The sequence below is a fragment of the Dioscorea cayenensis genome, unplaced genomic scaffold (genome assembly GCF_009730915.1).
Source record: "Dioscorea cayenensis subsp. rotundata cultivar TDr96_F1 unplaced genomic scaffold, TDr96_F1_v2_PseudoChromosome.rev07_lg8_w22 25.fasta BLBR01000109.1, whole genome shotgun sequence".
In the NCBI taxonomy this organism is placed as follows: Eukaryota; Viridiplantae; Streptophyta; class Magnoliopsida; order Dioscoreales; family Dioscoreaceae; genus Dioscorea; species Dioscorea cayenensis.
Window position 1 is genome coordinate 10,605 of NW_024086500.1, and position 25,878 is coordinate 36,482.

General features: G+C 41.5%; 1 protein-coding gene and 2 non-coding genes across 3 annotated transcripts; 2 read left to right on the top strand and 1 right to left on the bottom strand.

The window, feature by feature from the left end:
• The first annotated feature begins 2,742 nt into the window (after positions 1-2,742).
• On the top strand, positions 2,743-2,849 carry LOC120253516. Its single transcript, XR_005534300.1, has one exon. It is a non-coding gene; the product is annotated as a small nucleolar RNA R71 (small nucleolar RNA).
• Positions 2,850-18,042: 15,193 nt separating this feature from the next.
• On the top strand, positions 18,043-18,149 carry LOC120253518. Its single transcript, XR_005534302.1, has one exon. It is a non-coding gene; the product is annotated as a small nucleolar RNA R71 (small nucleolar RNA).
• A 4,047-nt stretch (positions 18,150-22,196) lies between these two features.
• On the bottom strand, positions 22,197-23,345 carry LOC120253513 (uncharacterized mitochondrial protein AtMg00810-like). The gene is made up of 2 exons (XM_039261852.1): positions 22,734-23,345; positions 22,197-22,679 (listed from the first exon to the last, which is right to left on the bottom strand). Exons 1-2 carry the CDS (start codon positions 23,343-23,345, stop codon positions 22,197-22,199), a joined length of 1,095 nt encoding a protein of 364 aa, XP_039117786.1.
• Positions 23,346-25,878: the final 2,533 nt, after the last annotated feature.

The window sequence follows — 25,878 nt, forward strand, 5'->3', positions numbered from 1 at the left end:
CAGGGGCAGATACACGCCGCTGTGCGCTCTCGAAAAAACCCTCACTTCCTCTGAATACATCCGCACGGGCATGCGGAAAATACCCACGCCCGTGTGCCCGACCGAGAAGAATCACTAAGTGTTTCGCTCCCTTGTGTGAAAATTCCGCACAGGCATGGACATTCACAGGCCCAACTCACAGGGGCAGACGCACGCCCATGTGTCTTCTCGGGATGGAGAAAGCTCACCTGCAGAGATCCACATGGACGTGCGGAAAATTCACAGGGTCGCTCACAGGGGCGAGTCCACGCCCCTATGTGCTCTCGAGATAGTTTGCCAAGTCTCTGCAGGAAAACACACGCCCGTGTGGAAGTTACACACAAGCATGTGACAATCGCAAGGTCGCTCACTGGGGCGAGTCCACGCCCCTGTGCCTTTTCTGGATGAGCTCTCAATACAACTCCACAGGCGTGCGGAAATTCCACATGCCCGTGTGTTTCCTCTGGATGACTTAGAAAACTCTGCAGGCTTTGCAGAATATTTCTAAACACAACTATACACTCAGAGCCTGCTTTACAAGGTAACTTTAACCAGAGAAAACATGAAAAATAAGCTCAAAAGACCTAAAGTTCGACAAATCCACATGAAAACACACGATGACATTAAAAACCCTCAAGAAAACACAACAAAAGCATCTAAAAATCAAGACACCAACACTCAACACTTTATTCGCACAAAAACTAAACTACTATCTAAAAAAATAGTAAACACTTGGGTTGCCTCCCAATAGGCGCTTGTTTTACATCACTAAGCTTGACGTACCTCGTCCTTACCTCGTGGGGGCTCATAGATGAAGGTTGCCCTCTTACCCATAGCTTGAAAGCATGATAAACAAAGTCTCTTGGAGGTAGAGGGGGAGTTATCGGGCTTCGGACCACCTAGCAATGGTTCATCCAAGTTGTTCGGTTCACGCACATCTCCAATAGCCTTGCAGCATTTCCGGTGGCGTCTCCTCGCCCTCTTCATCTTCCGAAGCACCTTATTCAGGATCCCCGGAGTAGACGGTACGTCTTCTGTCGAGCCAAGCATCATTACTTCTTCATTTTCCTTCTCTTGGTCAAATAAACCCTCGTACGTGTTCGGATTGAACATTTCTTGTATATATTCATCAACAATCTCATCAGTAGTGTCTAGAAAATACAAAGTATCATCGAAATCAAGAGAATACCGCATGGCTTCAGCAAGGCGGTATGTGAGCTTGTCATCTCCAATTCTCAAAGTTAGCTCCCTGCCATCCATGTCAATCAATGCCTTGGAAGTCCGCAAGAATGACCTTCCAAGTATCAAGGGTACATTCGAATCCTTATCAATGTCTAGCACCACCACAAAATCAACAGGAAATATGTACTTGTCCATCTTGACAAGCACATCTTCAATGATACTTATCGGATGTCTGACTGTTCGGTCTGCCAATTGCAAAGTCATCCGAGTAGCTCTAGGCTCACCTAAACCTAGCTTTTGAAAGAAGATGTATGGCATGACGTTGATACTGGCCCCTGAGTCTACCAATGCCATTTCTTCACCTAAATTGCCATTGTTGTACGGAATGATAAAGCTTCCTGGGTCTTTCCTCTTGTTTGGCATGTTCTTTTGCAAAACCACTGAGCAAGAAGCATCTAAGATCATTGAAGCACTCTCCTTTATCTTCCTCTTGTTAGTCAACAAGTCCTTCAAGAATTTTGCATACTTAGGTATTTGAGACAATGCCTCAACAAAAAGAATGTTGATGTGGAGTTGCTTGAAAAAACTCAGGAACTTCTTGTATTGTTCATCCACTTAGTCATTCTTCAACCTAGAAAGATAAGGGATTCTTTGCGTGACAGGTGGGGGTTCCACCTCCTTCTCTTTGCTTGTTCCCTCTTCAACCTCTATGACCTCGGGTGCATGTTCATTGGGCTTCTAACTCAGAAACCTACCTTCAACCTCATGACCACTTCTCAAAGTGATCGCCTTTACATGCTCTCTAGGACTGGTCTCGGTATTGCATGGTAAGCTTCCTTGTGATCTTTCTAATAGAGACTTCACAATTTGCCCCACTTGATTCTCAAGGTTGTGTAAAGTAGCGGTGTGGTTGCGAAGTGTAGCCTCAATTGATTGAAACCTTGTATCTGATGATTGCACAAATCTAGTTAATGCCTTCTCCAAATCTGTCATTCGGGTCTCTAAACCGGAAACTCGGTTCTCCATGTTTGGGGCTTGTTGTTGTTCGAAACCCAGTGGCCCCATGGCCTTTTGTGGACCTTGGTTACTCCGTGAGAAATTGGGACAATTCTTCCAACCTGGATTGTAGGTGTTCCTATATGGATTCCCTTGATTCCTCATCACATTACCCACAAAATCAACATTCCCAACTGAATATGCATCACCAATGGAGATTGGGCAATCATAGGGAGCATATCCTCCACCACACCTGGTGCAAGTAGCCATGGGAGCCAATCTATTCGAAGTTGGAACATCTAACTTCTTACTCAATGATTCCACTTGATCTGCCAATGAAGTTACTGCATCTATCTCATGAAGCCCGGCCACCTTCTTCTTCTCCCTAGCATTCCATTGGTAGCTATTTAACCCCATTTCTTCAATTAGTTGACGGCCTCACCGGGGGTCTTGCTACCTAAGGTACCTCCTGCTGCCGTATCCAAGAGTTATCCTGTGCTCAGATTCAACCTGATATAAAAGGTCTGAATAATCATCTACTCTGGGAATCCATGTTGCGGGCACTTTCTCAGAAGCTCTTTAAATCTTTCCCACGTCTTAAATAGAGACTCTAATTTTGATTGTACAAAGGACGAGATCTCTTTTCTAATCTTTGCAGATTTTTTGGGTAGGAAATAACGGGCAAGAAAAGCTTCTACCATTTCCTCCCATATGGTAATTGATGCTGTAGGTAATGAGTGTAGCCACTGCTTCGCTCTCCCCTTTAAAGAAAATGGAAAGGCTCTCAACTTGATGGCATCATCCATCACCCCGTTTATCTTGAGCATATCACACACCTTGAGAAAGTTCTCTATATAACTGTTTGGATCCTCATCGGTCAAACCATTGAACTGTGCGGATTGCTACAACATGTGGATGAATGCCGGCTTTAGCTCGAAGTTCTGAGCTGTAATCGGGGGAGGCACAATACTCGATTGTGTCCCCAATACTGAAGGTCTGGCATAATCGGATAATGTCCTCTGTTTCTTATTTTGTTCTGCCATATTATCCAACCATTCAACTTCCAAATCACCTAGATTAGGATGTTCTTGCAAAGGTTCATTCCGTTTTTCTTCTAAGTGTACATTCGAGCTCGGGATCTCCTTCAATCAATATTGAGCGGTTTCCTCGGGTCATGAACCTGGAGCTGCACAAAAAGAAAGAAAACAAATCAGAACTATAATAGAAAAGAAGATGTGAAATAGAATGAATAAATGAATAGCTAAGAAAACAAAGTGCAAAGTATCTCTAAACGCCTATTCCCGAGCAACGGCGCACGCCAAAACCTTGACAACGCCCCTTGCGTATGTCCCGTAAGTGCACGGGTTTGTTGAAGTAATAAAATCCCAGGTGAGTGGGTATCGTATCCACAGGGAATAGCGAGTAAAAATACTTAAGTTGTTTCTTAACTAAGAAAAATATAAATAGTGATTTGTGTGGTAAGATGTAATGCGAACAAAAGTAAAAGAGATAAGAGGGAGAGCACAAGTAAAGGAAACGTAAGGTAATCGATATAAATGGGGTACTCGGATATTGATCCGCCTAAGACAATCATTTCAAGTGCAAAAACCCTTTATTATGCTTCCTAACTAATGCATTAATGAGTCGTGGAGATCCTTTAATACATGGTCGCAAATCTAAGGTCAACCATGCCTAACCCTATACATGTCCCGGAGGAGAAATTGAACAATCTCTCAACCTCGAACTCGTATAAAATTGCAATGAGTTCTAATGATTCCAAGTGATAAATCCTCTTCCTATATGTAGACCTAACCCTTTGGTCCAGGCGAAAGGTCCCTAGCGATAATTAAGCCCTAGATGCTAAAATCACATCAACGCTTCACTCCATTGCACTCGCAATTATGCCCTAGCGAAAGGTCATCTCTTAGCTCATTCACTCTACTATGACCACAAAGAACTCGAGGAATTGGAGGTAGAATAAATCACACCGGAGAGAAAAGGGGATGCTCCGCTACCTCTCGACTCACCCTCTGAACCCTCTCCAATTGAACTTTGTCTAACTCTCGTGGTGTGTCACTCACTCACAAGGGTTACCAACAAGCACTCTCAACCCTAGTGTCACTCTAATGGAGTATTCATACAATCAATGCATTTAAAATTGAACTCAATAAAAACATCATTTAATGAATGCATAATAACAAGGTTCAATGAAATGAATACATCCTAGGGTTCACTTGGAACGGAGCGTGCTCTTTCCTCTCTGGTGTGAGTGGTCTAAAGGATGACCTTCCACTGGGCCTTAATTGTCGGTGCAACGGAGTGAAGCATTGAAGTGATTTTAGCATCTACGGCTTAATTGTGGCTAGGGACATTCCACCTAGACCAATGTGTAAGGTCTATATCTAGGAAGAGGATTTATCACTTGGAATCCCTAGAACTCATTGCAATTCTATATGAGTGCGAGTTTGAGAGGTTATTCAATTTCTCCTCCGGGACATGTATAGAGTTAGGCGTGGTTGACCTTAGATTTGGGACCATGTATTTAAGGATCTCCATGACTCATTATTGCATCAGTTATAAAGTATAATAGAGGGTTCTTGCACTTGAAATGATTGTCCTAGGCGGAACAATATCTGGGTACCCCATTTATATCGATTGCCTTACCTTCTCCTTTACTTGGGCTCTTTTTCTTGTTCTTTTACTTTTGTTATTTCACATCTTGTCACACATATCACTATTAATATTTAACTTAGTTAAGAAACAATTTAAGTATTTTTATTCCCTACTCCCTATGGATACGATACCCCACTCATATGGGATTTTATTACTTCGATATACCCGTGCACTTGCGGGACATACACAAGGGGCGTTGTCAGAGTAGTTCATAGTTTCTTAGGGCACGTGGGCTTTTACAGTAGATTCATCAAGGACTTCTCGAAGATAACAAAACCGTTGACAAAGCTCCTTGAAAAGGATGCCCACTTTGATTTTGGAGATGAGTGGCTAATTGCTTTTAATTCGTTGAAGGAGAAGTTAATGCAAGCACCCATTTTGATCAGACCAGATTGCAATGAACCCTTTGAGCTCATGTGCAATGCAAGTGATTATGCCGTTTGAGCAGTGTTGGGTCAGAGGAAAGGCAAACAGTTTCAACCGATTTATTATACTAGCAAGACTCTCACGATTGCTCAAGAAAATTATAAACCACAGAAAAAGAATTGTTAGCAATGGTTTTTGCTTTTGATAAATTCAGGCCATACCTCATCTTATCTAGGGTTACTATATTTACCGATCATTCGGCACTCCGCTATCTCATGTACAATGCCGACGCTATGCCGAGATTGATTCATTGGATCTTATTGTTGCAAGAGTTCGATATGGAGATAAAAGATAAAATAGGACCTAAAAATGTGGTTCTGGACCATCTGTCTTGATTGGAGTGTGTGCAAGTCAAGAGCCTGCAAGTAAGGAAATTAATGATTTTTTTCCCAAGGAGCATTTGTATGCAGTTCAGAGTTCAGAATCAGAGGACACTCCATGGTTCGCAGATTTCACAAATTACTTATCGGTGAAAGTGCTCAAGCACGGTTTAACCTTCCAGCAAAAAAAGAAGTTCTTTAGCGATTTGAAGAATTACTTTTGGGAGGATCCATATTTGTTCTGCATCTGTGCAAACCATATGGTTAGAAGATGTGTATTAAGGGAAGAAGGTTGGGACATCCTTCCACACTGTCATTCCGGGCAAGTTGGGGGGCATTATACTTCAAGTAGAACTGTTAAAAAAGCTTTAGCTACCGGATTCCATTTGCTGACATTATTTCATGATGCATATCTATTTGTTGTTCGATGAGACAGTTGTCAGAGATCCAGAAATCTATCACGACGGGATGAAATGCCTCAGAATCCAATGCAATTTTGTGAGGCTTTTGATGCGTGAGGTATTGATTTCATGGGATCATTTCCGGGGAAGCTCAAGTTTAGATGGTTTGGGCAGTGTAACTAAAGTATCAACCCATGGTGTTATTGACATTACTCACCCAGAGAAAGGTACATTTAAGGTAAATGGGCATTGGCTAAAACAATACTTTGGAGGAGAGGTGAGTAATGATGACAAATAATTATTCTTTCTCCATGAGCCCCCATAAGGTAAGAAGGGGGATGTCAAGTTGAGTGACGTTAAACAACCACTTCTTAGGAGAAAACCCAAGTCTTTACTATTTTTCTAGGTATTAGTTAGTGTTTGCATGAACAAGATCTTAAGTGTTGGTGTCTTGATATTTTACATGCTATTTTTGTGATTTTCTCGTGGATCTTTGGTGTTTTCATGTACTTACTTGTGTGTGGCAAAGTATCTTGGTCATTTGAGCATGTTATTCATGTTTCTCTGGTTACATGTGCATAATATAGGTAGGCTTTGAGCAGATGTAAATGTTCAAAAATTTTCTGCAAAGTATGTGATTTTTTTCTAAGTTATCCAGAGAAAACATAAAGCCTTGTGGAAATTTCACATGGGCATGTGTTTTCATTTAGAGCTCATCCAGAGAGGACATAGGGGCATGTGTATACCCCTGTGAACTACTTTGTGATGGTCACAAGGGCGTGGGTATTTTCCACACGCCCGTGTGGATGTACAGAAGTCAAGAGGCCTCGATCTCCTTTATAAATCTTTTGAGCCTTTCTCATTTTCACACTCCCAAAAACTTGAAGAACACTATCTCTCACTTTTCCGACTTTGCACCATCATTTCAGAGATATTTTACTGAGTTTTTCTGGCTGATTTCAAGGTTTTCATCTTCATCTTTTCGGTAAACCTCATTCTCTCTTTTTTTCACCATTACATGATTTTATCTGATTAAACTGTTGAATGTGCTTCATTTCTCTGCTAAAGTGGTTATTGCATGTCTAGAATGAGTTTAGAAACGATTTCTAGATGTATTCTTAGATTTTTAGCGCAGTGGTCGTGCGGTTTTTCACACCCTGTGGATTCATACGGGCGTGTGGAATTTCCACACAGCCGTGTTGATTTCTGTAGTGTTGTTCTGATCACTTTTATTTTTTAACACTTACAGATATGGCTTTTAGAATAAGGAAAGGGGCCAGCAAGCATCAATGAGAGCCCATAGAGTTCTCGATTCCCGAGCACTATGTTCGATTTGAGTGGTTGTCACAGCTTAAATTTGGTCAAACGCAATTTCCAAATTTGAGCTCCTTAGGGAGGTCCAGTTAGTTGATGACATGGCCGATGAGATTGATGAGCTTCTCTCTGTGGGTAGATGGAGGAGATTATTGCTTATACAGGAGCCAGCTTTCTGCATGCTTACACTAGAGGTGTTCTCATCATTTAAGTTCGATTGCTCTTATATCTGCTTCTCGAGTTTCAACATGATCCAGCTTAGAGCGTTTGGACATCACCACAAAATGAGCTTCAATCAGTTTTCAATTCTACTTGGACTGTACAATGAGGCATTCGCAGTCATTTATGCTTTTGCTTTGTGTTTTTCTTGATTGTGTTGTTTGTTGTGAGATGATGACACACTAGACACCCAAGCCCGCCGGGTGTTGGTGAACCTTGGGGTGTTTTATCATGTATTTTGGATGATTACTTGTTAATTCCATGCTTGGGTTATTTTGAGATTTAATCGATTATTTTCATGCTAAGTGGTACACTAAGGAGAAATCCGTAGCTCTTTTATGAGTGATGCATGTAGATGCGACCTGCTCGCATGTATTATTTCATGAATGGATTAGAAGGGGATACTTGTATCATCACGCTGAGAAATTGGGTGTTGGTAGCCCTCCATATTAGGTTTGAGCCGAAGAAGAGTAGGTTTACTCCTATTTGAGATTTCCTTGTACTTAATGCAATCGTAGGAATGTGGATTGGAAAGAAATTCCTATCAATGTTCATATGGGATAAGGGTTCAATAGCCAAGAAATTGGGATTTTCTAATCTAGAAATCTCTTGGTCCAATTTACCCTTGCATCTTTTGATCATCATCCATGTTTCATGATAACCGCTCAAGGGGATCCACATCCATAGGCCTTTGCATTACATTGATTTTCTTGCTTGGTCATTTCTTGTTCTTTCGAATTTGTTGGTAATCTTGTATTTAGTTTTAATTGCATCTAGTAGAGTAAACCTCATCACATGAGATCTTAGGCTAATAATAGCTCGAGAAGGACTAATAGGAGATCCTTAGCCCCGTGGAATACGATCCTCATGTCTTCACACGAGGTATTACTTGGCGATCTCGTACACTTACGGAGAAGCAATCTAGTTTATGACCCAGATTTTATAAAGGGCAAGAACGCCCCATACGGCCCCCATACGGCCCCGTATAGGGGCTGCATGGGCCGAGAAACACTCTCGGCCGAGGCTCTCTACGCATTTCAGACGGCCCAGTATGGGGGCCGTTTGGGGACCGTCTGAGATAGCACAGAGCCACTTGATTGGCTCTATGTCCATCTCAGACGGCTTCCATATGCCTAGGATGGCCGTATGACTTTTAAACTCACTCAAAACTTCGAAATCCTGCATCAAATGATGTAAAAATGATATGGCAAGCTCAAAGACTTCTCCAAAAAGAATGAAATGAGTAAAACGACGACTAGCACATGAAATGACACCAAAATATGAGTTTCTGAATAAGTTGCACAAATAAACCACAATTAAATCGATGAGAACAATGTGCCAAGTGTGTGAGCATGAACTTATTCAAAAACAAACAAGTCTGAGAAATACGAAAAGTGAAATGAACTAATACCTAAAATACGAAAAATGCAAGAAAACACCCACGAATGCTTGGGCTGCCTCCCAAGAAGCGCTTGTTTAAAGTTACGAGCCTGATGTACCTCATCACTTACCTCATAGGGATTTAAAGAGTTTGAAGCCACCCCCAATTTCCCATGCAATGTTGTTAGTAAAGTATAATTTCAGTCGTTGTCCATTGACCTTAAAAGTGCAATTTTCCGGGTGGGTTACCTCAACCGCTCCACGTGGAAAGACTTGAGTAATCGAGTATGGACCTGACCAACGTGATCTTAGCTTCCCTGGGAATAACTTTAACCTGGAGTTGAACAGTAGAACTTGATCTCCCTCATGAAATTGTTTAGGGTGCTTGATATGTCTGTCGTGGTACTCTTTTACTTTTTCTTTGTAGAGCTTCGAACTCTCATATGCCGTGGAGCGCCACTCATTAAGTTCATTCAGTTGGAATTTTCTCTTGCAACCTGCGAGAGAAGAATTAAGATTTAGAAACTTAATAACCCAATAAGCTTTGTGCTTAAGCTCAACAAGCAAGTGGCAATCTTTTCCATAGACTAGCCTATACAGGGTTGACAGAGCTCCCCGCAAGTGCACGGAGTTGTTGAAGTAATAAACCCCAGGTGAGTGGGGTATCATATCAGCATGGAAAAGGGAATAAAAATACTTAATTTGCTTCTTAACTATATGAAAGAATAAATAGTGATATGTGTGACAAGATTCAATTCTCAAAAGTAAAACAACCCGAAAGAGCGCAAAAGTAAAGGAGAAGGTAAGGTAATCGATAAAGATGGGGTACCCGGGTATTGATCCGCCTAGGAAAATCATTTCAAGTGAATGAACTCTCTATTATGCTTCCTAACTAATTCAATGGTTTGTCAGGGACATCGTTTAATGCATGGCCCCGAATCTAGGGTTAACTAAGCCTAATCCTCTACATGTCCCGGAGGAGAGGTTGAACAACCTCTCAACCTCGCACATGTAAGAAGGATTGCATTAAGCTCTAGGGATTCGAAGTGATAAATCTCTTCCTAATTGTAGACCTAAACCTTGGTCTAGAAGAAAGGTCCCTAACCACAATTAAGCCCTAGATGCTAAAATCACCTCAACGCTTCACTCTGTTGCACTCGCAACTAAGCCACAGCGGAGGGTCATCCCTTAGCTCATTTGCTCTATTATGGCTGCGAAGAACTCGAGGAACTGAGGTAGAATCTATCACACCAGAGGGGAAAGGGGACGCTCCTGTACCTCTCGACTCACCCTCTCAACCCTCTCCAATCAAGCTTTGTCTAACTCTCGTGGTGTGTCACTCACTCACAAGGGTTACCACATAAATCTTAACCCTAGTGTCACTCTAAGGGAGTATTCAAACAATCAAAAATTCAAGATTGGAACTCACAATAACATTAATTAATTGAAAGCATAATAAAAAGATTCAATGAAACTAATACATCCTAGGGTTCACAAATACCCAAGTACCCACTAGGGGTTTAGCTCTCCATGGAGCACAATACAAATGATAATAAAATCAAATGTAAAAGAAAATAATCCATAGGAAAACCCCCTCGATAGTCGTGGCGATGGTCTTGTGGAGAGTCCTCTACTCGTCACAAGATCCCCTTGTCCGGTATAAGCTACACCTCACCGAATCAATCCGACGGAGGCTCCCTTACCAACCTTCTTCCAAAGAGATGATGATGTTAGAGCTATAGAACCTCTCCAAATCCATAGCCAATACCTCTCAAAGTCCTAGCTGCAGTCCTCTCTCAAGTTGGGGAAAAGATGGAGAAAAGAATGTTGAAATCGGGGCTGAAATCGGCCTTAAATAGGGTTCGAATCGGGATTCCACACGCCCCTGTGGATATTCCGCACGGGCCTGTGGAATTAACGCACGGGCATGTGGAATTTTGTGGCTCCTCTGTTCTGCTCCTTCTTCGGCCGGCTGTGAACAGTACCTGTTACAGTGATTTGCTACATTGATTGTTACATTACCTTGCTACAGTACGTCCTGAAATACTCCCGAATCCATGCTTTCATCGGGGTAACCTAAACGGGCACACGTTCACATCATAGATTGTCTTGGTTTATCAATAAAAGGTCACGTTGGTGGAAATCTTGCTAAATATGCACAAGCCGGAATACTAGGATGTAACTACCTTCGTGCCCCTCCGAATCATTGCCTTAGCTCGAATACAAGGAGGTTGGCACACATTCTTTCATTCTAAACCTGACTCATGTCTCCGCGTTAGAGCCTTCTTAAAATCTCCTCCAAATAATGCGTAAAACGATCTACAATGGCTTCTTCCACAAATAATCGGCCTCACAACCCAACCTGTATAAAAGTACATGAATACACACGTATTAGCACTGAAACCTGATAAAAGTAATGCTCATCATAAGGAAAGAACACTTCGCATTCTTATCACACAAGCATTTATCAGGGTTGATCCCAATAGGAGTGTTGTAAGTAATTCTGTAGGCCCAGAGGGCGTCATCTAGATGTTCCTATCTTGACTCGAGGAAAAAATTTCTATCTTTGACCGTCTTAAGAAAACTAAAGTAGATAATGAGTGTCCATGCTCAAACGGGCTGCTACTCATCATAACCTGGTGCCTGTGGTGGTGGCATGTCAATAGAAGAAGTGGTCAGGGTGTGTGAGGATGAACCATAGTACGAGGTGATGTAATGGTTAAAATCCTCCTCGAGTCGACTTTGTTCCTCAATGATCTGGTGAAGCTGGGAACAAATCTTGTGTTGTTCCTGACGCACAGTCTAAATCTCTACCTCAATCCCCCTCAGTCTCGTGTATAAATCAGGTAATGATGTAGTGCCGGGGGTAGGGACAGGAGTGTTCTCAGGCTCTGACTCTGTGTGCTCTGTCTCTTACTGACTGGACTCGCTAGTGGCCCGGGGGACGTGTGGGTCTGCCACTCGCACGCTCGCTCACCACCAACCCTATGACCCGTATGTGGGCCTTCCCAAAGGGGTGCTACACCTCCTACAATGTTCATACCTTGAGTCTAAATGTAGGTGTTTTCATATATATATCGTATTCACTTTGCATATATTTTGTGAGATTTGATGCCCATTTCACCCTTAATCGTCTACTATTTACTTTGTAGGGCATAAGAAAGCCATGAAGAACAAGAAGATATCATTTAGGCAAAAAGAGAAGAAAACAACAATTTCATACAACCCCCATACCACCCACTATGGGGGTCGTATGGCGGCTATATGGACCCTGTATGGAGCACGAATTAAGATTATTTGAGTGCTATACGACCCCCATACAACCCCTATACGACTCGTATGCCATGAGGGGTATAAAAGCTGACTTTAAGGGCAGAACAAGGGACTTTTCTGGATAGATTTTGAGAGGCTATTTGGGAGGCTTTATGTGACCTTGGGAAGAAAAAGAAGGGCAAGGAAACGAGGAGATCATCAAAAGCCAACGTCAAGGGCTCTCAAGGCAAGAAGGCAACATCATTCGAAGGGGAGATCTACCACGATTTGAAGGAAGGAGACCCACGGCTAGAGGAAGCATCATTCGGTATTCCTTTGGTGGTGGAAGCGTCATTCGGCATATTCTCTACCTCTTCCTCCACCATTTCATCTAGGAAGTGTCATCTATGCTTTTGCTTTGTGTTTTGCTTGATTGTGTTTTATGTTGTGGGATGATGACTCACTAGACTTCCAAGGCCACCAGGTAATGGTGAACTTTAGGGGTTTTATCATTTATTTTGGATGATTACTTATTAATTCCGTGCTTGGGTTATTTCGAGATTTAATCCATTGTTTTCATGCTAAGTGCTACACTAAGGAGAAATCCGTAGCTTTTTTATGAGTGATGCATGTAGATCTGACCTTCTCACATGTATTAGATCATGAATGGATTAGAAGGGGATACTTGTATCGTCACTCTATGAAATTGGGTGTTGGTAGCCCTCTATGTTAGGTTTGAGCCGAAGAAGAGTTGGTTTACTCATATTTGAGATTTCCTTGTACTTAATTCAATCGTAGGAACGTGGATTTGGAAGAAATTCCTATCAATGTTCGTATGGAATTAGGGTTCAATAGCCGAGAAATTGGGATTGTTCTAATCTAGAAATCTTTTGGTCCAATTTACCCTTGCATATTTTGATCATCATCCATGTTTCATGATAACCCCTCAAGGGGATCCACATCCATAGGCCTTTGCATTACATTGATTTTCTTGCTTGCTCATTGCTTATTCTCTCTAATTTGTTGGTAATCTTGTATTTAGTTTTAATTGCATCTAGTGGAGTAAATCTCATCACTTGAGATCTTAGGCTAGATAATAGCTCAAGATGGAGTAATAGGAGATCCTTAGCCCCGTGGACTACGATACTCGTGTCTTCACATGAGGTTTTACTTGGCGATCCCGTACACTTGCGGGGAAGCAATCAAGTTTTTGGCGCCGTTGCTGGGGACACTTTAAGGAATTCTAGGAAACTTTAAGATTATTACTCTAGCCATTTCATTATTTACTCATTTGATCTTTTCTTTTCTTTTTTTTTTGTTGATCTTAATAATTTAATTCACTTTCTATTCCTTTCTGTATAGTTCATCTCGAGAGTGCACCATGGCAAATCCAAACATTGTGCTAGAAGGCTATGTACATAGATTTGAAGGCTGGATTAATTGGCACACTCAGCAACATTTTTCACCCTCTCCAGACAACTTTTTATACACATTTCAGCTATCATAGGATTTTGGCTTACCTAGTGAGTGTTGCTGCTAGCACACAGTGTTTGAAACCTTTATGGAAAGTGGAACACCATCAGTGTTTGGAGGAAGCAAATTGCCTTTCGAACAGTTTATTTTAACTACTGAGTGCCATGTATTTAAGGATCTCCATGACTCATTAATTGATAAGTGTCTAAATGTAGGTGTTTTCATATGTATATCGTATTCACTTTGCATGTATTTTGTGAAGTTTGATGCCCGTTTTGCCCTTAATCATCTACTATTTACTTTGTAGGGCATAAAAAATCCATGGAGATCAAGAAGATATCATTTAGGCGAAAAGAGAAGAAAACATCAATTTTATACCACCCCCATACCGCCCAATATGGAGGCCGTATGCACTGTAGCAGCGGGATGAAATTGAAGTAGTCGGCCTAGATTTTCATACCACCCACATACCACACAGTATGGGGGTCGTATGGAGGCTATATGGAGGCCGTATGGACCCCATATGCACCCCGTATGGAGCATGAATCTAGATTATTTGAGTGTTTTACATCCCCTATACGACCCCTACACAACTCGTATGCCATGAGGGGAATAAAAGCTGACTTTAAGGGCAGAACAAGGGACTTTTCTGGACAGATTTTGAGAGTCTACTTGGGAGGCTTTGAGTGACCTTTGGAAGAAGAAGAAGGGCAAGGTCAAGGGCTCTCAAGGCAAGAAGGCAACATAATACAAAGGGGAGATCAACCACGATTTAAAGGAAGGAGACTCACGGCTAGAGGAAGCATCATTCGGCATTCTTTTGACGGGGGAAGCCTCATTCGGCACATTCTCTACCTCCTTCTCCACCATTTCATCTAGGGAGTGTCATCTATGCTTTTGCTTTGTGTTTTGCTTGATTGTGTTATTTGTTGTGAGATGATGACACACTAGACCCCCAAGGCCAGCGGGTGTTGGTGAACCTGGGGGGGTTTTATCATGTATTTTGGATGATTACTTGTTAATTCCATGCTTGGGTTATCTTGAGATTTAATCCATTGTTTTCATGCTAGGTGCTACACTAAGGAGAAATCTGTAGCTCTTTTATGAGTGATGCATGTAGATGTGACCTGCTCACATGTATTAGATCATGAATGGATTAGAAAGGGATACTTGTATCATCACTCTGAGATATTGGGTGTTGGTAGCCCTCTATGCTAGGTTTGAGCCGAAGAAGAGTAGGTTTACTCCTATTTGAGATTTCCTTGTACTTAATTCAATCATAGGAACGTGAATTTGGAAGAAATTCCTATCAATGTTTGTATGGGATTAGGGTTCAATCATCGAGAAATTGGGGTTGTTCTAATCTAGAAATCTCTTAGTCCAATTTACCCTTGCATCTTTTGATCATCATCCATGTTTTATGATAACCTCCCAAAGGGGATCCACATCCATAGGCCTTTGCATTACATTGATTCTCTTGCTTGCTCATTGCTTGCTCTCTCTAATTTGTTGGAAACCTTGTTGTAGTTTTAATTGCATCTAGTAGAGTTACTTCCATCACTTAAGATCTTAGGTTAGATAATAGTTCAAGAAGGAGTAATAGGAGATCCTTATCCCAATGAAAAAAAACCACTAGATTGAAGTCTCTAATGGATGGGGAGAAGTTTTAGGAGAAAAAATGAGGAGATTTAGCCAAGAAATGAGTGAGAAAGAAGAGAGAAAATCGGTGGAAAGAAGATAGAAATGAGAGAATGGAAGAGAGAGAAGAGAGAAGAGATTTAAAAGCGCCGTATGGGGGCCGAGAGACACTCTCGGCCGAGGCTCTTTGCTCGTCTCAGACAGCCCCGTATGGGGGCCATTTGAGGGCCTTTTGAGATGGCACAAATCCACTAGATTGGCTCTGTGTCCATCTCAGACGGCCTCCATAGACCCTAGGATGGCCGTATGACTTTTAAACTTACTCAAAACTTCGAAATCCTGCATCAAATGATGTAAAAATGATATGGAAAGCTCAAAGACTTCTCCAAAAATGAAAGAAATGAGTAAAACAACGATCTAGCACATGAAATGACACCAAAATATGAGTTTCTCAAGAAGTTGCACAAATAAACCACAATTAAATCGATGAGAACAATGTGCCAAGTGTGTGAGCATGAACTTATTCAAAAATAAACTAGTCTAAGAAATATGAAAAATGAATGAAACTAAGACCTAAAATATGAAAAATGCAAGAAAACATTCCCGAATGCTTGGGTTACCTCACAAGAAGCCCTTGTTTAATGTCACGAGCCTGACGTACCACATCACTTACCTCATTGGGGTTCAAAGAGTTTGAAGCCATCCCCAATTTCCATTGTAGTGTTATTTCTTCCAGGAAAATTCAGTGATAACATTGAAAAGACCTCGAATTGTTCATGAGTAGAGAATGGTGAAAAATTCACCTTCCCTCCTTGAGATGTGGGGTGATGAAGCTTGGTACCTTTCTTTTTTCTCCCGTGAATCTCCCTCCACATTTTCTTCCCAAATGATTATTTTTTCTCTTTTTCCTCAGCATTGGTACAAGATACCTTCTCTTTTGGTTGCTTCAAGTTATGAATTTGAGGATGGTAGTGAGGTTCTTCTTGTTGCTCATTCCCCAACTCTTCCAAATACTCATCCAAAGTGCTTATTGAGAGCACCTCCTGCACACAGTCAAAAATTAACCTGTCAGTTTCATCAGTGAAGTAAAGTGTGTCATCATGATCTAAAGAATGTTTCATAGCAGCCAGCAAAGCATACACCACTTCCTCTTCTTCGACTATTAACATTAATTTCCCTCCTTTCAAATCAATTAGGGCACCTGAGGTGCTAAGGAATGGTCAGCCAAAAGTCAATGGTGTCTCTACATCCTCATCGATGTCCATGATGACCAAATCCACAAGGAAGACAAATTTGTCCACTCAGACAATCACATCTTCAACAATCCCACGATGTTTCCTCGTTGATCTATCCGCCAATTGTAAGGTCATCCTCATGGGCCTTAACTCATCCAAGACAAGTTTCAAAATACATGGTGTAGGGCATGACATTTATGCTAGGCCCCGAGTCCACTAGAGCATTTTCTTGGACTCCTCCTTCAAGCATGCACGGGATAATGAAACTTCCCGTATCTATCAACTTTTGTGGGAGCTTCTTTTCTAAAATGGCCGAGCAATTTCCTATAAGTGCAACCATGCCTTCTTCCTCCAACTTTCTCTTGTTCCTAAGGAGCTCTTATAAAAACTTGGCATATTTAGGCATTTGGGTCAATGCTTCAACTATCGGGATGTTCAAATGGAGTTGTTTGAAAATGTTGATGAACTTTCTGAAGTGAACATCCTCCTTATCATGCCTCAATCTTGTTGGATAAGGGATTGGAGGCTTGTACTCAGATGATTTTGATGGTCCTTTTTGTTGGGGCTTATCATTTCTTCCCTGATTTTTGTCTTCACTGTTTTTTTCAACTAGCTTGGGGTCTTCCCCGAAGGGTACCCCACTTATCTTGACACTTGGGTCAACTTCGACCCTTATCTCCACTTGCCTCTTTCTTCTAAGGGAAATGGCCTTCAAGTGCTCCCTTGGATTGTCTTCCATGTTACTAGGAGAACAACCTAAAGGACGTTCAGAATTTGCCTTGGCAAGTTCCCCTACTCGATCCTCAAGTGATTTTACAGAAGCTTGGAGGTTTCTCAAAACATAACTTATCTCACTACACTGTTTGGCGTGCTGAGTGAGCTGAGTATTTACCTTGCCAAATTGTGCTTCCATGCTACTAGTTAGGCTATTGAACCTGGCATCCGTACTGAGCATGAACTTGGCAAGAACCTTTTCTGTGGTAAATTTCTTCTCAAAAGCCTGTGTTGAAATTGGGATCCTTAGTGTGGTGCACCTCTTTGTTGTTGGCCTTGGTTCAATGCAAAACTTGGGTGGTTTTTCCATCCCGGATTGTAAGTTGAGCTATACGGGTTCCCTTGATTTCATTGCCACCAATATAGTTGACATTCTCAATGGAAGCAATAGAGGAGCTAGCAATAGGACATTGGGCTGCAACCATGCCCACCACCGCAAGTGGTACAGCTCATCACTAATTCTGACCTCGAACAACTGCCATAAGAAGATCAAGCTTTCGAGTTAACACATCAACCTTTGCGGCCAAGGCATCCTTGCTACTCACTTCATAAATTTCAGCAGTCTTTTGTGAAGATCCCCTTGAGCCCCAATGTGATTCATTGCTTGCCATAGACTCCAGTAATTGCTCAGCCTCATCGGGGTACTTGTTGCTAAGGGAACCACCAGCCGTGGCATCAATGAGTTGGCGAGTAGCATAGTTTAGCCAGTTGTAAATGATTTGTACTCACATCCATGAAGCAAAACCATGATGGTGGCACCTTCTAAGGAGATCCTTGAATCTCTCATAGGCTTCAAACAATGTTTCGGACTCCCCTTGTTTAAAGGGTGAAATTTCTTGTCTTAATTTGGCCGCTTTGCTTGGCGAAAAATACCTCCCAAGGAACTTCTCAACTATATCCTTCCATGTTTTTATAGACCCTAGAGATAATGATGTAAGCCAACGATATGCTCCATCTCTCAAACTAAATGGAAATAGCCTCAACCAGATAGCATCGTCTGACACCCCATTAATCTTGAATGTAGAGCATATTTGGAGGAACAGGGAAATGCGGTCATGTGCATCTTCATTTGCAAGACCATTGAATTGAACCGAGTTATGGACCATGCTGATTGTACTTGCTTTAATTCCAAAATTGTTGGATGCCACGGATGGTACTTGAACACTAAACTCATCACCCGTGAATTGAGGTCTTTCATATTCTGATAAAGTGCGTCGCTATTCGGCCATGATTGAAGACTCTCTATCCTCAATTTCAATGTTCTATGTACCCAACCCTTCACAAACTTCTCTCCATCTCTGATGCAAATTTCTTTCAATTTCACTATCCGGTGTAATCAAGGTCGATGGATTTGAACGTGTCATGCACAGTACCTTGCAAAACTAGGAAAAAATGGTAGAAAGTTAAGATCAAAGAAATAGAAAAATAACGATAAAAAAAAAGAATAAATAATGATATGGCTAGAGTAATAATTTAAAATTTTCCTAGAATTCCTTAAAGGTCCCTGGCAACGACGCCAAAAACTTGATTGCTTCCCCGCAAGTGTATGGGATCGCTAAGTAATACCTCGTGTGAAGACACGAGGATCGTATTCCACAGGGCTAAGGATCTCCTATTACTCCTTCTCGAACTATTATCTAACCTAAGATCTTAAGTGATGGAACTAAATCTACTAGATGCAATTAAAACTAAAACAAAATTTCAAACAAATTAGAGAGAACAAGCAATGAGCAAGCTAGAGAATCAATGTAATGCAAAGGCCTATGGATGTAGATATTCTTTTGAGGGTTATCATGAAACATGGATGATGATCAAAAGATGCAAGGATAAATTGAACCAAGAGATTTCTAGATTAGAACAACTCCAATTTCTCGGCGATTGAACCCTAATCGCATACGAACATTGATAGGAATTTCTTCCAAATCCACGTTCCTATGATTGCATTAAGTACAAGGAAATCTCAAATAGGAGTAAACCTACTCTTCTTCGGCTTAAACCTAACATGGAGGGCTACCAACACCCAATTTCTTGGTGTGATGATACAAGTATCCCCTTCTAATCCATTCATGATCTAATACATGTGAGCAGGTCACATCTACATGTATCACTCATAAAAGAGCTACGGATTTGTCCTTAGTGTAGCACCTAGCATGAAAACCATGGATTAAATCTCAAGATAACCAAAGCATGGAATTAACAAGTAATCATCCAAAATATATGATAAAACTACCCCAAGGTTCACCAACACCCGCTGCCCTTGGGGGTCTAGTGTGTCATTATTCTACAACAAATAACACAATCAAGCAAATCAGAAAGCAAAAGCATAGATGACACTCCCTAGATGAAATGGTGGAGGAGGAGGTAGACAATGTGCCGAATGATGCTTCCCCCACCAAAGGAATGCCGAATGATGCTTCCTCTAGCCGTGGGTCTCCTTCCTTCAAATCGTGATTGATCTCCCCTGGAATGATGTTGCCTTCTTGCCTTGAGAGCGTTGGACCTTGGCCTTGAATGATCTCTTAGCTTCCTTGCCCTTTTTCTCCTTCCAAAGGTCGCCCAAATTCTCTCAAGTGGTCACTCAAAACATGTCCAGAAAAAGTCCCTTGTTCTGCCCTAATAGTCAGCTTTTATACCCCTCATGGCATACGGGTCGTATAGGGGTAGTGGGATCGTATAGCACTCAAACAATCTAGATTCGCGCTCCATATGGGGTGCATACGGGCTCCATATGGCCTCCATACGGCCCCCATACTGTGTGGTATGGCGGTGGTATGAAAATCTGGGCAGACAGCTTCAATTTCATCCCACTTCTACAGTGCATACGGCCCCCATACTGGGAGGTATGGGGGTGGTATGAAATTGTTGTTTTCTTCTCTTTTCACCTAAATGATATCTTCTTGTTCTCCATGGCTTTCTTATGTCCTACAAAGTAAATAGTAGATGATTAAGCACAAAACGGGCATCAAACCTCACAAAATACATGCAAAGTGAATATGATATATATATATATATATGAAAACACCTACATTTGGACATTTATCAGTGCTCTAATATCATATTAGATGCAAACCATGCATATTATTTGGGCTTGATTCAACCCAAAAGCTTAAGCTAAAAGAATGAGAAACCAAGGGTTATATATTCATATTTATCAAATTAACTAAGTGGGACTATTACTTGCTCCAATCATACCAACCAAATATGGGAGCAAAATAACTTCTCATGAAACTCACAAATCAAGAAATTTTATGAGCGTAAATTACATGTACATGGTGATATAAAAGGTAGAAGAACAAAATGAATCAATCCTCATTCATTGCTCAGGAAAACAAGTGTGATCATGGGTCTACATATAGAAGATAATAATTCAAGTATACCCCACTGCCTATGTACATACAGATATATATACATAAAGACATACATACATCTAACACATGGATCATATTTAAGACTGTCCTTGAGGCCATATCCATGTGTTTATTTCCTTTGGTGCTAATAACTAACATCTAGGGTCATTGAGAACATAAGAGTTGCATTTGATAGAAAATAATAGGCTAGAATAGAGTGCCCATTCTACTTATGATCCATGTTCCCACATTTGAAGGCATACTAACCAATGAAAAAGTTCATTCTGCCACCATTTCTAGGAATGCCAATGGTCACAAAAGTGATAATTCTCCGTTCCATTGGGATCACCACGACTATTTTCTGGGGTATGAAATTTAGTAGCTTGATTGACAAAATAGCTCTAACAGCAACTACAACTATACAGAGAAAAATCATGTGTTCACATCTATGTGTATGTAAAAAAATGTTTGTTAAATACCCCTACAGAAATATAATTGCATATCTAACACCATAAACCAATATACTTGTTCTTATGCTCCCTAAAAATACCAAGATGTGAAACATGAAGTTTTTAAACATTATCCCTTTCAAATAGCTTCGGTACATCTACAGCAATTAAATTTGAAATTACAAATATACCCCCACAAATCCTATATGTTTGGGCTGCCCGTCTAAATAGGTTCTTATTTACATAGACAACCCATTAGAATAGATTTATTACAATACTTGGCAGTAAAGTTTTTCAACTACACGCATACCTGTATGAAAATCATTAATTTTCATTGTGCACCGCCAAAAATGCTTTATAGAAGGGGTTCATCAATTAAACAACATAGACCTCCAAAAATATGAAGTGGTAACACTCAAGAAAACACTGAAAATGCTTTTAGGACCCCTTATATAGTTAAAGAATTTATAAATACAGCATAGGCTTTGAAGAGAACCCAATTTGGGATCCTCATTTTGGTCAACCCGCTGTAGAGGCCTTTACTCGAGGAGGTGCTATAGGCCCCGTGAATATTGCTTATTCCGGTGTTTATCAGTGGTGGTATACAATCGGATTACGCACCAATGAAGATCTTTATACTGGAGCTCTTTTTCTATTATGTCTTTCTGCTATATCTTTAATAGCAGGTTGGTTACACCTACAACCCAAATGGAAACCCAGCCTTTCGTGGTTTAAAAATGCCGAATCCTATAGAAGGCCATTTCTAATATTAATAGGGATGGTTACCCTAATTAGAAACATATGGACAACATATCGCCTCCATTCAAGTAAGATAAAGGCCAAGTGATCTCTATTTAACCATAAGAATGATGTCGCTTAACCGCATCTTTCCACTGCCTAATCAATATTCTTTTTGTTAGAAGATGGAAGAATGATAGAAGAAAAAAGAAGTAGATCAATGCTCATCTATTGCACACTAAACAAGTGTAATCATGGGGCTTCATATAGAAGCCAAAGATACAAGTATACCCAATGTAGATACATACATATATATATACATCTAATATACATACATACATCTAATCCCCCCCCATCAAACTCAAGGTGGATCATGTGTCTTGAGTTTGGATAACATAAATAGATGCTGATCACGTGTCTGTGCTTTAGTGAAAAAATCAGCCACCTTAACCTCTGTAGGAAGATAATGGAGCGGGACAGTATGAGCACGGACATGACAATGGATGAAGTGTGCATCCACACCAATGTGTTTGGTCAGCTCATGCTTGACTAGATCAGCAGCAATCTGAAGGGCTCCCGTACTATCGTAGTTTATAGGAATAGGAGAATGGATCGGTACACCAAAATCAAGCAGAATCGAGCGAATCCAAAGTACCTCATGCACTATAGAAGCCAAAGCACAAATCTCAGCCTCAGCACTAGACTTGGCAACTGTCTGTTGTTTCTTAGTCTTCCAAATAACAAGTGAAGACCCAAGAAAGACACAATAGCCAGTAACAGAGACCCGATCATCAGGAGAGCTGGCCCAAGTAGTATCAGAGTAGGGCTGTAGCTGAAGAGTGGACTGGTGTGAGTAGAACAGACCATGTGAGGCAGTGCAACAAAGATATCACAGTACCTGGAGAAGATGTCCATAATGAATAGAGGTGGGAGCCGCAACAAACTGACAAAGAATGTGCACAATGTGCGAAATGTCAGGATGTGTAACAGTAAAATATACCAAGTTGCCAACAAGATTCCTATAGCGAGAAGGATGTGGTAAGGGAATCCCATCAGAAGCACGAAGCTGCAAATGCAACTCCATCGGTGTAGCGACAGTACGAGTATCAGTCAAGCCAGAGCGGGCAAGAAGATCAAGAGTATAACATTGCTTAGATAGTCGATAACCATCAAAATGAGATGTGATCTCAATACCCAGAAAATAACGAAGCGGACCGAGATCAGTCATCAAGAAGGTCTCACACAGTTTCTGCTTCACAAGAGTAATATGAGCAGAATCATCAACAGTAAGAATCATATCATCCACATACAGAAGAAAAATGGTCCGACCATGAGGTGAAGAATGAATGATGACTGCCGGATCATGTATGCTCAGAGAAAATCCAGCAGCCTCAACACCTGTGCTGAACCTCTCAAACCAGGCACGAGGAGCCGGTTTGAGACCATAGAGAGCACGGCAAAGATGACAAACAGATCCTGGCGGCACTTGAAGGCCAGGAGGAGGAGTCATGTGACCTCCTCCTTCAGGTCCCCATGAAGAAAAGCGTTCTTCACAGCAAGCTGATGAAGAACCCACCGAAGAACAGCTACAATAGCAACTAATGTACGAACAATGTGCATGTGGGCCACGGGGGCGAAAGTTTCCTCATAGTCATGACCATATTCCTGTTGAAATCTGCGAGCAACAAGACGCGCTTTATAGCGCTCGAGAGATCCATCAGAACAGGTCTTTACCTGATAGATCCAGCGACAAGTAATGGGAATGGCATAGGCAGGGAGAGGGACAATATCCCACGTGTGAGTCCCATACAAAGCATTAAGCTCCTCAGTCATGGCAGTCCACCACTTAGGGGATCAAACCATTTCCCTATAGGTATCTGGCTCAATGATATCTGAGACACTAGTGCTAGTAGAAGCATAACAAACAGGTAGATGTAAAGTAGAGCGATCTCATAAAGAGTAAGGAGGAGAGGATACCTCAGGATCTAGATCGATAGTAGGAGAGGCGTTAGAGAGGATCTGCCCTAGTGGAGTCACAGTGGGATCCCAACGATGGTAAAATAAACGAACTGGCGAGTGAGTAGGAGGGAGTAAAGAAAAAAGGGTAGGCACGACAGGAGACTCAACAGAGAGAGTAGAAGGAGGATCAAGAGAGGAGAGACTAAGAAGCTCCGGAGGAGTGAGGAATGGAGGAGAGGAAGGCACAGGGGAAGTATCCTCAGGAGAAATGGTGGGGAAAAGGAAAGAGAGAGGAACCGAATTAGAGGGAGACTCAGTGGAAGAAGAAGAGGTATAAAAGGGGTGGCTTCATCAAACATGACATCTCGAGAGATACGAATACGACAGGTAACAGGATCATAGCAATGATAACCATTATGCTCATGGCTATATCCCAGAAAAATGCAAGAGACAGACTGGGCGGTGCGCTTGGTCCGCTCTAGAGGTGAGAATAAAACAAAACAACGACAACCAAAAACACGAAGATGATCATAGCGAGGAAGTGTTCCATGAAGACACTGTCCCGGGCTGTGATCATGAAAATAAGAGGAAGGTTGAAGAATAATTAGATAAACAGTTGTACTAATAGCATCAGCCCAAAAGTAAGGAGGGATAAAAGCACCAAGAAGAAGAGCACGAGCCGTCTCTAAGATATGACGATGCTTGCATTCAGCTACCCCATTCTAAGGATAAGCCCCAAGACAAGATAACTGAGACAATGTGCCCTCAGAAGACAAAAATGCACGAAAAGCCTGAGAAATGTATTCACCACCCGAGTTAGAACAAAAAATCTTTACTGAGGCAGCAAATTAGGTGTGAACCATGGCTATAAAAGATTGATAAATAGACAATAACTGACTACGATTATGCATAAAATAGATCCAAGTAAAGCGAGTTGACAAGGCCCCCTTGCGTATATCCCGCAAGTGCACTGGTTTGTCGAAGTAATAATCCCGGATGAGCGGGTATCGAATCCACAGGGAGTAGGGAATAAAAACACTTAATTCACTTCTTAGCTATATGAAAGATCAATAGGGATAAGTGTGACAATGATTCAATTCTCAAAAGTAAAAGCAACAAGTAACAGAGCACGAGTAAAGGAGGAGGTAAGGCAATCGATAATGATGGGATACTCGGATAATGCTCCGCCTAGGATAATTTTTTCAAGTGCAAGAACCCTCTATTAGGCTTTCTAATCAATGCAATGGTGAGTCGTGGAAATCCTTAATTACATAGTCCCAAATCTAAGGTTAACTATGCCTAACTCTATACATGTCCCGGAGTAGATATTAGATAACCTCTCAACCTCGCACTCGCATAGAGTTGCAACAAGCTCTAGGGGTTCCAAGTGATAAATCTCTTCCTAATTATAGACCTAACCCTTTGGTCCAGGTGGAAGGTCCCTAACCACGATTAAGCCCTAGATACTAAGATCACCTCAACGCTTCACTCCGTTGCACGCGTAACTAAGCCACAACGAAAGTTCATCCCTTAGAACATTCACTCTATTATGGCCACAAAGAACTCGAGGAACGGAGGTAGAATCTATCACGTCGGAGCAGAAAAGGGATGCTCCTCTACCTCTCGACTCACCCTCTCAACCCTCTCCAACCTAGCTTTGTCAAACGCTCCTAGTGTGTCACTCACTCACAAGGTTACCAACGAGAACTCTCAACCCTAGTGTCACTCTAGGGGAAATGTTCATACAATTAAGCATTCAAGTTTGGAACTCACAATAAACATCAATTAATTGAAAGCATAATAAAGAGATTCAATGAAACAAATACATCCTAGGGTTCACAAATAGCCAAGTACCCACTAGGGGTTTAGCTCTCCATAGAGCTAAGTACAATCAAAGAAATAGAATGTAAAAGCAATAAATCCATAGAGAAACCCCTCGATAGTCGTGTCGATGGTCTTGTGGAGAGTCCTCTACTCGTCGTCCAAGGATTCCCTCGTCCGGTATATGATACGCCTCGACGGAAGTTCCCCTACCAACCTTCTTCCTAAGGAATAACGATGTCAGAGCCGTAGAACCCCTCCAA